The sequence below is a fragment of the Chelmon rostratus genome, chromosome 8 (assembly GCF_017976325.1).
Source record: "Chelmon rostratus isolate fCheRos1 chromosome 8, fCheRos1.pri, whole genome shotgun sequence".
Classification (NCBI taxonomy): Eukaryota; Metazoa; Chordata; class Actinopteri; order Chaetodontiformes; family Chaetodontidae; genus Chelmon; species Chelmon rostratus.
The window spans coordinates 19713603-19728754 of record NC_055665.1 but is presented as its reverse complement, the minus strand read 5'-3'; the positions used below and the strand labels follow the sequence as shown (position 1 = coordinate 19728754).

The 15152-nt window shown below is 43.0% G+C and overlaps 1 protein-coding gene across 1 annotated transcript in view; it reads right to left on the bottom strand.

Annotated features, from left to right (window-relative positions):
* Window positions 1-895: 895 nt before the first annotated feature.
* LOC121610655 (eukaryotic translation initiation factor 3 subunit H) overlaps window positions 896-15152 on the bottom strand; it is a 51888-nt gene continuing 37631 nt past the window's right edge. Inside the window, exons 5-8 of the mRNA XM_041942877.1 lie at window positions 13823-13972; window positions 6473-6593; window positions 1691-1823; window positions 896-1220 (exon numbers count right to left, since the gene is read on the bottom strand). Coding sequence (XP_041798811.1) covers window positions 1126-1220; window positions 1691-1823; window positions 6473-6593; window positions 13823-13972 — 499 coding nt within the window. The 3' untranslated portion in view covers window positions 896-1125. The remainder of the gene's footprint in view (window positions 1221-1690; window positions 1824-6472; window positions 6594-13822; window positions 13973-15152) is intronic.

Sequence of the window (15152 nt, the reverse complement as noted above, 5' to 3'; positions counted from 1 at the left end):
TATAGGAAGTATTTTTGAAGATGAACACATGACAATCATGTCTATGTTTAAACCCATTTTTCTCATCATGTATAATGCTCCCTGTGATGTTTGTCTTTAACTACGGTTCACATTCATTGTCATCAGCAGCACAGCTTTCTGTGTGTTTTTATGAGTAAACTCCAAAAACACTTTGATTCCCTTGTTGTTCTTGTCTCTAAAAATGTGTTAAATAATTTAAGGTTTTTTTGGCAATTACAGACAGAACAGCACTAAATAAGGAATGTCACCTGGTGCAGATGACAGCTTCTCTCAGTCTGTCACTTGGCATACCTGCAGTTCCTCCCTCAAATGTTGTCTCGAAAACTCAACGACAAAAGAAATCTTTGTTTCGAGCCAAATTTCACTGTTGGGACTTTGTTTTTGCATCCTAAAAATAAACAGGTGCTAATTGCTAGCTGTGTGGAGGAAAGGCAGATTCTGGTGTGTTGTCTAATTTCACTTCAGGGGGAAAAAAAAAGACACAATCAAAAGTCTATTTAGTGCAGTGAGACAGCGGGTGCCGAGTCGTGTAACTGGCATTTCATTTAACGCTCAACTTTCACTGATATTTCTGTTCATTGTTCGCACCATGCAAACGGACACTTGGCAAATCCACTAATAATTGGTTCCACCTGCTTGATGTCTGAACAACAAGATGAAGGCATGTACCAATAAAATTATGCATACATACTCTTATATTGTGTGATTTTGTATTATGAATCAAGCCCCATTCTAGCTATTAACATTGTGGACAAAACTAACCATTTCTGTAGAGCAAAAGGCAAAACACTGGCCAAGCCTGCAGGAGAATGTGCTGCAATTACCATCAAAAGCAGAATACAGTTCAGCTGTGAAAACATAGTCAGAGAAGACGTAGAGATGAAAGACTTTTATTGAAATCAAAATCAAGAGATCTTCAAAGATAATTCTGTATCCAAGATGGAGCTAGGCATAAAAACAATGAATAAATTCTGAGAATATGATGAAGGGCGCAGTGCTCCTCCAGCCATTGCCAACGTGGTTTTGCATCTCTGTCAAATTTCTGTTTTCCTTCCTCTGTGCGCTCTGTCCACCTCCTGCAGATTCCTCCCCCGTTTCTCTCCTCTAGTTGTGGCCTTGTAGAGCCTCAACCATGAACAGCTTCCCGAGGTTCTGAGAGGTGAATTCCTTCACGTTCTGGCAGTAGTTGTTAATTTGCCCTGTTGGAGGGTAGCCACATGCATCCATGCGCCCCCACACAAAAACACAAACAAACACCCACAGACACATATATACATACATACATTTGCACACACACACATGCACACAACCAAGCAGAGGCGGGGGGAGAGGGAGGAACAGCAGCACAGCAAAACATCAAATTAGTGGGAACCAGAGTAAACGGAAGGATCAGAACGTCGTCAGAAGGCAGTGGAGAGACGAACAGCGTGAAAGCTGAACGGTGCGAAACAGCAGCAAAACAGCCGCTTCGAGTTGGAGATTGAGTCAATAAACTTTAAATTAATGTAATTTCAAGATAATGGCGGAGATAATTACAAAACAGAACCTGAGCCCCTGCGAGGGGAGCAGAGGCGGCTGATGGAGTTTGGAGCGAGGGGGGGCTCAGTGGTGACGAGTGCTGTCCGTGCGTGGAGGTTGTGTGTTTGTGTGTATGGGTGTGTGTGCGTACCTGCAATAAGCAGCGTGTCCATGCGTGGCGGAGGCTGGGGGGGCTTGAACATTTTAGTGATGTCCTCCTCAGGCAGCGGAGGCTCCCCTCTGCTCTGCCGCTGGGCGTTCTCCTGCTGCCGCCTCTGAAGGTACTGGAGGGAGAGAGAGGGAGAAAGACAGGTGGCATTAGATAAGAAGGGAGGCTGCACGGGGGGGAAAGGGAAAAAAGATAGCATTGAGAGTGAGGAATGTGGAAAGGGAGTAGACGGTTAAAGAGAAAATGGAGAGGGAAGGAGAAGGCGAAGGCATGGGGGGGTGGAGGTGAGAGATGCAAGATGAGAGGTGGGGAGGTGAGGGAGTAAGGAGTGGGAGTAAAAAAGAAGGGACAAAAACGGCACTAAGTCAGAGAAACAGAGATAGAGAGATGCAAAGAGCCCAAAGTGACCGTGGATAGTGAGGAGAGGAAGAAAAAGATGGCCAATGGAAGCAGTAACAGGAAGGAAGTGGGATGTAAAGGAACGTGGAGATGAAAGAAGAGATAGGGGAGATAGAGAGTTATAAATGCTGACAGGGATGGAGTGATTTGTGGAGGCCTGACAGTCGGTAAATCAGTGAGGTGCCGGGTCTCTGGAGAACCTACAGGCCTTGTTAATTTGGAAAGATGGAGGAGAGACTGACACGGGCCGGCAGAACGGGAGGTTGTGGCAGAGGAGGAGGAGGACGAGGAAAAAGGAGCAACTCCAGTGCTTTCAAGCAAACGTCCCACAGCGCAACTTTACAGGTGACTGAAGCCGACGAGAGCAGCCGAGACAAAAAAATAATGGAGAAATCTAACTATTTGTTCAAATGAGTCGTTACTCCTCCAGTTTTTGTTTTTCCTGCCAATGTGTCACAGCACGACTGTGCATAATCAAAATGCTAATGTATGCAAATTTCAGAAACGAGCCAACAAAAACAGTTTTGCACTTGTGCTCCACCTTCCATATATAGACATACAATGCCTAAAAAGGATTTACCAACCCCACTGGAAGTAAGTATCAAAGTAAAAAGAAAAAGAGGATAAAAACGGATCTAAATTTAGTGCAATATAAAACAACATCCTTCAAGTCAGCATTAGCGGAGATGCCTTTCGCTACTATTCCCCCCCCCCCCCCGTTTTTTTTTTTTACGAACTGCTCAGGATCTGTCAAGTTGCATGGAGACTGAGTGAGGGGACAGCAGTTTTCAAGTCCTGCCACAAAGTCTGAATTGGATTGAGGTCTGGACTCCTGTGGAGCTGCAGCTCTACGTTTGAGGTGGTTGTCTTGATGGAAAATAATCCTGTCGCACGGTGCAGTTCTTTCACAGGCTGCAGCAGGACTTCTATGTATTTTGCTGTATTTATTCTACCCTCTACCTTCACTAGCCTCGCAGGGCCTGCTGCAGAGGAAGCATCGCCACAGCATGCTGCTGGAAGCGCCACGCTTCACGCTGGGGATGCTGTGTTTCTGACAATATGCTGTGTTTGGCTTCAGCATGACGGTTAAAAATTCCAATTTTGGCATCTAGACTAGAGGTCTTGGCGGGACCCCTCTGTTATTATATTGTCTTTTTGATCATTACTTCTTCCAAATTGCTCTGAATCATGTTGATTGTGTTGGTGTTCTCTCTCTATCAGGGTCTGTTTGGGTCGACCGATCTGGTCTAATTATTCTGGGGTCTCCTTTGGATCAGGCCTCTTGAAAAAAATGTCAGGTTCAGGCAACTTTTCCATCTGTTTCAGCAGACTCTACATCACACCAGTGAACCTTCAAAGGCTCGGCCCCTCACATGTCTTTTGGCACACTAGCCCAGATGTGTGACATGTGTTTTTCAGAAGCAATGACCTTTTTATGAGCTGCCATAGAAGTCTTGGAGGCTTAGCATCTGCTACAAAAGCAATGCACTCCCAGCAATAATTTGGCCTGCATTTCATGTGTTTATGTTCTGTATATATATCAAAAATAATGATATGGCACAGAAGTAATGACTTGGAAAATATTGCTGAATCATCTAATGGTAGCTGAATTGTGTCATTAACCATAAACCACAATTCCTCGGCTCATAAGATTAACACATTGCTCCACATCTAATCTTTTGCGAAGTGTTACCTGCTTCTTTTGTTGGGAAAATAACAGAAAAAAAGAATAGAAACTGAATAAATCAGATGGAGTGGGACATAAATTTCGTGGTACAAAGACCAACCACAGTTGTGCCTGGGAACCTGCTATTTACTAAATTCAGAGTTCTATAAATGAAAAATGGAGCCCTCTCAGCACAGCACCTTTTTGCGACTTTCTATGATGATTAATAAGGTTCCATTTGTCTGGGAAGCAGCAGGGTCAACAGCACAAGATTACATGGAGCAAGTACTGTAGATGTCTGAAAGGTGTAATACAGGCTCGCTTTCTTTGTCTCTGTGTGCGCCATTTGTTCATTGTAGCGAATTGAGTGAAACGTGGAAAACGTAGACACCATTAAAGGGGTTGTCTGTGTGATATTGTGTGTGACATGAGTGTGTGTGTGTGTGGTTTGAGGCTTGGGGGCTGTGATGATGAAAAGGTGGATGGGGAGGATGATGGATCATAATGGCTGCAGTGTGGGTGATTGGCCCGGGGATGTGTGGCTACGTAGGTGTTTGTTTCTTCAGAGCCCTGGTTGTGAATGCTCTGTGTGCGTGCGGCGGACCACCAGTGGTCACAGATGCGTGTTTGCCCGCCTAACGTGTGTGAACTTTGCCGCTGTGGGCCGAGAAGATGAGGACAGCCCCGACTGACATTAATACTTCACACATTTCCTCGTTTCCACTTGTAGAGAATTGTGACAGAATAATTTAGTTGTGTGAACGTACGAGTAAGTTTGTACACATGCACTTGCTGCACATCACTGAGTCATCTTGCGCCTTTACACATCCACTTTCCTGAGTAATGTGTGTGTGTACACCAGTGTGTGACCCCTCGTGTTTGCGTGTGGTGCAGGATGTTTATGATGGAGCTGACCCAGGTTGGAGTTGCAGATGGTTCGTGGCTGACTCTTCATCCCTGCGTGTTTTGTTCTGGTCTTTTTGGTGCTTCTGGCTGAGTTTGTGCTTGTAGGTGGTGTGTGTGTGTGTGCGTGTCTTGAATCTGCACACATGGAGTATATGTGTGGCTGTGTCTGTGCTACTGCCGCTGCTTTTATTAAGTTTGTGTTCGTGATGTGTTTCACTGGTACAGAAAAAGGATGAAAACAGAGGATTTTCACTTACTCATTAAAATAAAGAAAGACTTCTTAATTACGAGCTTTGAGTCCATATGCAGTCTCAAGCCTCTCCCTGGATGCCAATGGAAGTCTGAAGGAGATTGTCTGAGCATGACTCATGGTATTTAACCTTCTGAACGTGCTCTTCGTCACTTCAGGATGACAGAAGCAGTGATGAAGAAGACCAACTAGATGTGTTTTGGACTGTGGAAAACCTACTTGAGCCCAAAATACATAAAAGAGTAACAAAATATGTATTTTTTTTCCTGCACTGACGCGGATCAGATCCACTCGGATGTTAGTGGGAGCTCAGACCAAAAACAGCCCTGTGGTTCAGCAATGAAAAGGGTTGTGCTGATGGGGGTGTATTGCTTCAGGCACCGGTGAGACAATGAAATATGATTCAGGAAGTCCAGTTCGGGCAACAGATCTGCGAGTTTCAGGGCTGGTCAGACACAAAACACTGCACAGGTTTTTAAAACTCTGGAAAGTGATCACTTCAGCACTCCTATTATCTTGTTTTGTGACAAATTGCAAGGTAAACAGTAGAAATACAAGATTCAAAGCCTTCTACCAGGACTGCATGTGTTTGATTGGTCACCAGATGATGACACGGTGCAGTTTTTTTTTCTCCTCATTTAAACAAAATTAAATTCTAACACTCTCTCACACACACACACAGCAATACGCTGCCATTCATAGCGAATGGAACGTGGCCCTGCGTCTAGCGCCGCCTGGTGAGCTACAGATTTAAAAAGGAGCTCAGCGGCACTACAGGGGAAAGTTGAGAATAGCTCAACATTATGCAAATTTTTCCGAATGCGAGCGACAACCAGGTGAGACAGCAAACAAAGTTAATCTGTATCTGGGAAACAAACCGTGCAACGGGAAATGAACGATGCTGTGCATGGTACAGCGGCTATATCACAAACAGTTGGAGCAGAGTATGTAAATTACTCCTCAACATACCCACAGAGCGACGTGAGAGGCAAGAGATTGCCTACCACTTTCTGTATGTGTGAACGCAGTGTTACAGCGCTGAATAGAGCAGCGGAGGAATATCCATATGTATCAACGTGAGTGTAGTTGTTAGATATGGTATGTACGGTAGATAGATGCGAGTAAATGTTTAGATTTCTAATCTTTGCTTTTTATTGTAGTTACTTCTGGTGGTCCTCAGTGGGTGCATGTACATCAGTGTCTGAGTGTGTGTGTGTGTGAGTTTGTTTGTTTGTGCTACCTGGTGCATCTGCTGCTTGCCTGCTGTGATTATAGCTGCAATTGGTTGTGTCCATGGCTGAGAGAGAAATATACCTGCTGTTTTCCTGCTGAGTTTGTGGCTGTAGGTGTGTGTGTGTGTGTGTGTGTGTGTGTGTGTGTGTGTGTGTGTGTGTGTGCGTGCGTGCGTGCGTGCGCGCCTCTTTCCCGTATAGGCATCCTGGCAAGCTGATGTTTCTGCTGCTTGCTCATTCTGTCTGTAGGTGCTGCGTGCGCTTCAGTTCACGAGAACTTGTGTGTGTGCGAGCGTGTCAACGAGAGTCACCTGGTGCTTCTGCTGCTGTTGCTTCGTCAGGTTGCGGCTGTAGGTGTTATATTTGACGATGTCTTGGCTCATGTCATCCACTCTGTCCATCAGAAGCTGAAGGCTCTTCTCCAGGTGGTTGCTGGAAGAAAGATGTCAGCGTGTCATTCACACGTTTGTGTACTGCCATCACGCTGATGGCAGCAGTGACGCACATTTCATTCACCCCTAAACTTTATATCTGACACTCATGTTTACTCCATTTTACCATAGTATACTATTATATTTTTGAAAACACAGTACAATGTTTGCCTCTCATACACCATTACATAGTACGACTGACACCCTCTGGTCAGTGGTCGACTGGTTGGTTGACAATCACTGATGCTCCTTTCATAAGCAGAAAAGCGCTTCTTAATAAACTGATGAGGACACATTAGAGCATTTTATATAAATCTTTTACCGGCAATTTCATGTAAAAAAAAATAACAGTAATAAAATGCAGAATTTTTCTCCCCAATCAACCAATCAGTTGGTTGAAGGATAGGTAGAATTACAGTTGACCGCTAAAGGTAGGCACAATTCCAAGCTTTAAGATGTCCATTCCAGGGTTACTGTCATCCGAATATTAGTTATTTTATCAGGAAAATCTCTCCCACATATTTAAATCTCTCCTAGCTCACAATGTCCACTAAAAATAAATCCTTGAGTTGGATGTGAAAACACTCTGCCTCTACCTGGTGTTTTCCCCCACAGGCCAACCAAGAAGATTTGGTGAGTTTCATTTTGTTTTTCTTTTGTTTGAATGAAGTGTGTTTCATGAGGGTAAAATTACTGTATCTGTAAATGGGCTCTGGTTGCTTTGGAGAGAGTGATACAGCGGCTGTTTCTGGTTAAACAAAAAGGATCCTACTCTTTTCAAAACGGTCCATTTCTTTATAGATCCTTTCCATAACGCTATCAGACACTTGGAATAACAATCAGAGTCTGTCAGTGGCATAAACAAGTGTGCCCGTAAGTAGCTTGGGCACAACAACATGGGAAAGCAGGGTCCACAAACACAGACAGCACTTCCCCAGAATTCCTTGTATTTGTCCGGGACTTTAATCTTCTTTAATTTGCCAGGACACGTGGACCAGCACCAATGAAAACGCTGGTCAGCTCTGAGATCTGTGGTTTTAGTCTAAAAATGCTACAGCCACATTTTTCCACGGTCTAATGTTTGCCATCCATTCTGACCCAATCTCCGAGTTCACCTCCGGCAGATACATTGCTCGTATGCATCCTAAAAGACATCTGACACGAAATGTCTCTCAGACCTCAGGACCCTTGCCTCTCTTCCCTGTGCTACATCTCCCTGCTCTGGTTTTACATCCCTCATCTTTTCCCAACACTGCCGTGCTGACAACACTCGACACACAACTCTACCAGCGTTCCGCTTCTCTCTCCTCCCATGAGCCCCTTTTTTAACAGGATGTCTCACTGCTGCCTTAAGTTCAACCTCGACAAGGCTGCAGTGCTCCACTTCAAGTTTGCTCCCTCTTGTTCTTTCCTCTGTGGAATTATATTCTTTCATTTATGAATGTTTGGGTGCTACATAATGCAGCATGTACTGTGGGAAAACAGATTCTGACGGTTTATTTAAATGACAATTGTACCCGCAAGGACTGCCAACACTGTGTATGTTTTGGCTGTGTGTGCACTTGTGCTGATGTAACAGTTTTGTGTGTGTGTGTGTGTGTGTGTGTGTCATTGTTTGTGTGAATATGTGGAGGAAGAATGTTGTGGGTGATTTTAGTTACCTTCCTCACTACTGTGAGATTTTTTTTCCATTAGCAATTTAATAAATCAATATTCCTCTGTTTCTGTCTCCCGACTCCTCTCAAATATCGTCTTGTCAAGTCTGAACTTACCCACCCTCGACTGCCGGTAACCGTCTCCACAGCTGCTACCTCTTTCTTTCTCTAGCAACTATCGATTGGGAAAACCTTTCTTGGACTGATATGGAGTATAACTAAGGTTTGGCACCACTGAGAAACAAGCTGCAATGTAACCAGAACTGACAAGGCAAACACACTCGCCTTGTCAATTTGAGCCAATTTGTTTTGTATTTAAAACCTCAGCCTCCTGATGTTTGAGTGAGGTGTAGTGAAACATGCATTGACGTTAAGAGCAGAACAAATGTTAGAGAGCTCCTTCACTCTGTCACTACCTGCCACAGGCTTCATATGCAAAGGCCGACTGAATGCTCTCATGCCATTTGAAACAATGCGTGCACACTTTAAGTGTATATTTGTACTTTTGCTGCTATGAAGGTGATTAGAAATAAAATTAAGAAGGTAATTGTTGTGGAATCCTATAATTCACACACTAATGACATTTACATGCAAACACATACAGATGAAGTCCCTCAAGCTTGCTCGCACAGCGAGAGAAAATTAATGTAACCACATGCATGCCGATAATTGTACGAACATTGCTAATGATGATTTATAATGCTGTTCTCACATGCTTGACTCTCGGTGCCACATCATCCATATTATGGCCCGACACCTGCATGAAGTGTGTTAATGTAAGTGATAAAATAATCAGCCTCTCTGCTGCTCTTGTATCTCAGAGGTTTGGACTCTCAAGGCATGTGGATGAATATTGCTGATGGGTTTCCAGTCAGATTTCACTGCTTCTTTCAGTTTTTAAAATAAAAACATGTGTGAATGGTGGATGGTTTTCAGTCTTTTTCCCACAGTTTCCACCCCCGTCATGTTTGCCTGTGAGGACTGTTGTGTGATCAGTTTGTCAACCCTCCACTGCGGCGTCAGAGCTGTAAACATGAAAACCGATGGCTCAGGACCAAATCTCACCATAACACTTCCCTACCGTGTCCCTCCGACTGTGTCGAAATCGATTCTCGCTGACTAAAACCCATTTAAAACTATTTCATCGAGCCAAATGGTGGCTAATTTGTGAGGTGTGCATTCATAATATATGCTAAGGAACTCATTTAGCCAGAGCAGGATCCTTGAGAACATCTGTCGTTTATGTATGTGTCAAGTGTTTGAGCCGGACTGAACAGAAGTGACTGCATGTGTGTGGGTGTGGGTGTGTGCGTGATTCAGTGCACTGGATTTCATTTTAATCCATTCAGTCAGTATTTTGTTTTTTTTTTTACAGCTGATTGTTAATTTGCTACATTTTGAGGTCTTGTGTAAGTCCGATCTTTGACACATGCTTGGTAATGAAGGGTTATATAAATATACTTGACTAGCCAGCATTAAGACTTTGATCTTGAAATGAGAACACTACTCTTTAAGAGTGAAATGAAGTGACTGACAAAAAAAATCCTTTTTCTGAGCTCTCAACTGCATCAAGTTTGTTCTGCTGTTTAGTGTTTGCTCATGTTTTTGTAGCATGTTCAGCTGTTACTCTACACAAAGCAAGGAAAACACACTATTGCTCATTCAATTGTGTGCACAACGATTGGTAGCATTTCCAACAGCTGCATGCTGAATAACGCAACCTGGACTATACACTGACTGGTCACGCGCTCCAAAAGGGTTTATTATTCAGACAGATCGGTGAGCCTTCTCATCGATTCTGAATTAGAAATCAAAGTCTACTGAGGGATTCCCTATCATCACTGATTCTGTTTTAAGGTCAGGTGCAATGGCAGCCCATACAGTATGTATGTGTGCTCGGGCCCGTGTGCTCACAGTCACACAGGACAATAGAGGGCAAACTCCAAAGCCGGACTGATGTGAGAGCAAAAATGGGCTGGCATTGTATAAACTGAAAGTTCAGACAAGGAGAGTTGTTCAACAAAGCTGCCAAGGAAGTGACTTCCATTCTTGTAATGAGTATTGTACTCTGACGGAGCCTTTTTAACTGATGGACTGCGGCACAATATAGATCCCTGGCTTGCTTCTGTAGCAGAATAATATGTTTTAAAGAGGACTTGAAATAGACTTGATCTAACATTGTCCCAACATAAGCTTATGGTATTATGAGAGGAAAAGTATGCATGAAATTAATATTTTCAGATGGATTTAAGGTGGGTTTGACACACATTCCTAATCCTTGTGACTGAATACCATATAACCCATTACCTTTATGTTTAAAACTGCGATTGAAGATCAGAGAAAACTACTATTGGCTGCTGATGAAAAGCATCTCATCTCGAAGCCCATCTCATTGGAGGAAGTTTGTCTGTCAAGGCTAATTTTTCCACTGCGTATTTCATTCTCAACAACATTTCTGTCACCACCTCCTCTGTGAGCCAGTTACTCTATGTCTCCTCACCTGCCTCTCTCCTGCTACAGCTGCAGCTCTCAAAAAGCCCCTCCCTGCAGTCGATGCCCTTATTTAATACATATCATCAGGGTATTCATGTAGAGCAGAAAGCAATGTTTACATTTCCTTCCATTGTCCAGCATGCAGAAAGGTAATTACATTAATCAGACTGCAGGTAATGGCCTGACGAGCGGCTTATTCACACAGAACAAAAAGTAATATGATGTTTGGAGGATGATTTATAATGAACAATGGAGCCACTCCACTGTGGGCATGTTTTGAGACGGTGAAGACCATGTAAGATGGCCCACACACAAAAAGCTTTGTGGCCTGACATAAATACAGGCTGCTTTGTAACAGTGCATTGCAATGTGGCATTTCAAGGCTGTTTGGGGAAAAAAAAGGCTACATAAATGAATTTGCATTCACGCAATCCATCACCACGATCAACATCATCATCTGTGGTAAGAACAACCCTGTTTGCTGGAGTGAAACTGCATTCACTCAGCCTTAGACGTAGATGACATTGACAAATGGGGCTGCAGATTGGAAAATGATACAAAAGGAAAAACATTAAATAAAACCCATTATCATTATCTTTTTTTGAAGGGGTGGAAATGAGGAGAAAAGGGCGGGGCTGTCAGTAGAAGATGTAGAGAGATGGGCGCTACAATCCAATGCAAGGACAGAGCTGCGAAGCAATCTGACAACTTCGGGAAACAATTTCATCTCGCCATCCCATCCCATCCCATCAGCAGTCGTGCTGGGAAACCCGTGGGGAGGGCCAGGCTGCTCCTGCCCCATTTCTGGCCATATCGAAAGCTATGTTTCAACTTCAGAGTAGTCGTTTGGAAAATGGAAAAATATGCAAGAAAAGTGAGGTGTTCTCCTCCAGTTTATTTGACAATTTCTAAGAGATGACTGTGCAGGTGCCAAGCTTGGTTGGTCAGGCACGTGCATTCTGCAGAGCTCTGTATAAAGGAGTCTTGATTTAATTCATGACTTACTTGTGTCACAGGACACAGACGAAGAGAATCACAACAGCTCCTGACGTGCTACACTGCCGTATATAAGTAAGCACAGTGTGTTTTGCGCGCTAACAGCGTGTGAATCGACACTTTGAGTCGTTATTGTGCTAATTTCTCACACCTGCCCAGGGGAAGCTTCGCAGCTGTTGCTCCACTTGCAGCAGTTTATCTCCATAAATGATTGCTGATAAATTCTCCAGAGAGCGATGCTGAGAGCCTCTGAGATCCAAATGCGAGACTTAAAGAGTCTGGCTGTGAGTTGATATGGTGGGGTGATATTTGTTCATATTGTGCTCATTAGTGATGGAAGACAAAGTTTGATGGCAGGTTCTGTTTTTTTGGAGACATTTATGAGTAAAATGTATTGTTTTGACATTTGGATGTGGCATTTGCTGTACCTACTTTTGGACTTGATATCCCAAACCAAACATCCCATACAGGCCCAATGGGAGAGAATGGAGACTGAGAATTGTGGCCAAACATGTCTAAGAACTGGAATATGTGGACTGCAGAGCTGATCCAAACAACAAATGCCTGTTATGCAAGAAGCCAAAACAATACATAATACCAACTTCATTTTTTTCAACTGTCATTGGAAACATTTTCATGCCTGGCAAGTTTTGAGATGTACTGAACCTGTGTCCCTCACCCATCTGGTGGGTTAAAATAAGTCTTAAAGGATTAGGCTGCTGTTATTTTTAACTGTTCGTTACTATCAATAAATTCCGTGGAAAGACCAACAAAGAATTTATCCTACTAACAAGTATCGTCTGTGGAGCCATAGCCTCATATAGCTTGTACCTATGTGCCATAAAACCATTATCTTCTAAAAACTATTAAACATGGTAGTGTGAGCTTTGGCAACACATCCACTTCTTATTATTAAGATAAATTCATTGTTGGATTTGGTCTTTTCGTGCGGTTTTTGTGAGAATAATAAAAAGATTAGATCAAACCAGCTGTCCTAAGAACTGTTTGAATGGAGCACTACAACCATGTATGGTGGGTAATCGTAAGGCAAAATACATCAATAGAGCTCTTATTCTTTCCACCAATCTGGTACACTTTGGAACAGCGTGGAAGACACAGATTAATGCAGAGGAGTTCCCTAATGTCAAATCAATTTTAATTTAGAAGCAGCTTTAACTCATGTCTGTGAAAGCAGCCTGCAGGTTTAAAGCGATACCATGACATGGTTTTAAAGCTTGTAAGACACTTTTAAGACGACAGTATTCTTCGACAGATGTGTGTGCACAGTACTATGGTAACTGTGTGCAAATGAATCAAATCAAGGTGACACTTTGCGTAGTGCTGGATGGTTTGGGGTGATGCAATTTCAATCAATAACCTTTGTTTTCCTGGATTTGATTACAGAGTGAATTTACACAGAGGCTGATGAGACACACTGAGGTCTGTTGATGAACCTTATTACGGCAGTGTTTTTTTCATGTTGGATCTTGCATATGTGCTTACAAAACAGCATGACGCAGGCAGTGTGCTAAAGAAAAGAAAATGATATAATGTAACCATACAGCAGGAAACATGCCATTAAATCTGACTTTTAAGTCCAAAGACTGAAAAGCTTCCTACCAACGTGCAATATAAGATTATCAATTTTCATGCTCTGTCAACAGTAGGCCTGAAACTCCAAAATAAATAAACAAGCAAACAAAGAAAAAGATTTTCATTTAGGAATGAATGACTGCGTCCTCATACAAAAACTGAAATCACTCCTGAGGATCAACAGCAGTTACATCTGTTCGATTCACCGACACGTTCCCTGCAGGGTCACTGTGAGATTAGAAAATTCTTTGCAAGGTTGAAGGTCTGGATTTTTTTTTTTTTTCTTAATAGAGGACAGATGTTGATAAAACCTCACAATGCCGCACACGACCACGCAGGAACACCCTGTAAATGCTGGTCCCCTGAGAAAAACCTGTTGGAAGCGGCAGATTCAGATAGCAGATGTACCTGCATTCACTCTTAACATTTTTACAACCGAGGAGTCTGGCCTTAGGCTCTCTTGGCAAATGTGCTGCATGAGCTCACGTCTGACCTGCTTGAAAGGTTGAGCAGTTCGTGCTTGTCGGCGACCGTGGACTTGTCCTCCAGCTCCCACATCAGTGCGTTGATGAGGTGGGAGTTTTTGATGACAATAGGCACCTCCTCGAACATGTGCTCAAAGCCAATGTTCGCTTTCTTCAAGCTGCAGAGTCAGGGACAGGACAGGATGGGGGGGACAGAGGCAGGAGACAAAGAGATGAAGTTACAATGTGGCTTTGCACTGAGAAAACAGACATGTTATGGAAGACTGCAATGTTTGTACTATTTCTGATTTTTCATCATTACCTAATTTAATTCAATGCTTTTACCTTTTTCAACTCCATGTATTAAACATCTGTTTTCTTGGGGGCAGAGATACCCTTAGGCCTGATTTTGACATATTTCCACATTTTATTTGCTGTTTGCATATGCTTACAAGAAAAGCTGCAAATGGAGCATTATACTGTTACCGCTTGGCTTGTATTTCCCAGTAAATTGCACCTCAGCCAAATAAAAGCAAAAATGAATAATAATTTTATGCATGTTGCATTTTGATATCTGAAAACGGTGTGATACAATGTGTCCATATGGCCCACCCCGAGCGGCGTTAGAATTGGTAGCCTAAATTACTTGTTTATGGGTTCTGATAAGTGGGCAAAGCACCAACCGTTTTTTAACCACCTCTTCTTGTTTCTCAGGAGCTAAAAGCTGCATCTCTCGCTCACTTTCTCTGACATGGGCCTGTTAACACGAAATGGAACTTCAAACTTTGCTTAATGTCTCACGTAAATCCAATAGCATTGACTGACTGCCTTGATCTGCCTGTCACTTGTGCACAGTGCATGAGCTACAAACTAATGTCTGTATACGTCCAGTGTTGCCTTGTTAGATGCATCTTGCTTGTTATGGGATCGATACGCTTGCTGCATTAATCCACCATGTGCACTGTAGCAGAAACACAGACGTTTGTATTATGCTTGTCTGTGTGATGAATAGGCCTGAGGAGCGTCACCTAATTCTGATAAGGTAATTTTGAAAAATGTTTTCAATTCCAAGTCGAGCATCACCTCGGGCAAACTTTAACAGACTCTGAGGCAATGGAAGTGGACAATCCTGCCTCAGGCTCTGAGTGGGGTGAACAAAAATCAGTATGGATGACAGCAGTCTATAAGGAAAATCTATAATGATATGAATACTGTTTGTTAGACGTCTCTGCACAATTATCCATCTGTGGTGCACTAAAATATTTCCTGCATATTATGACCTTTTCAAATGCCTGCAGAGCGATCTAAAAAGGTGCCTATGAGGAAATAGAAGGAGAGCACATTATAGGCAGGACAAAT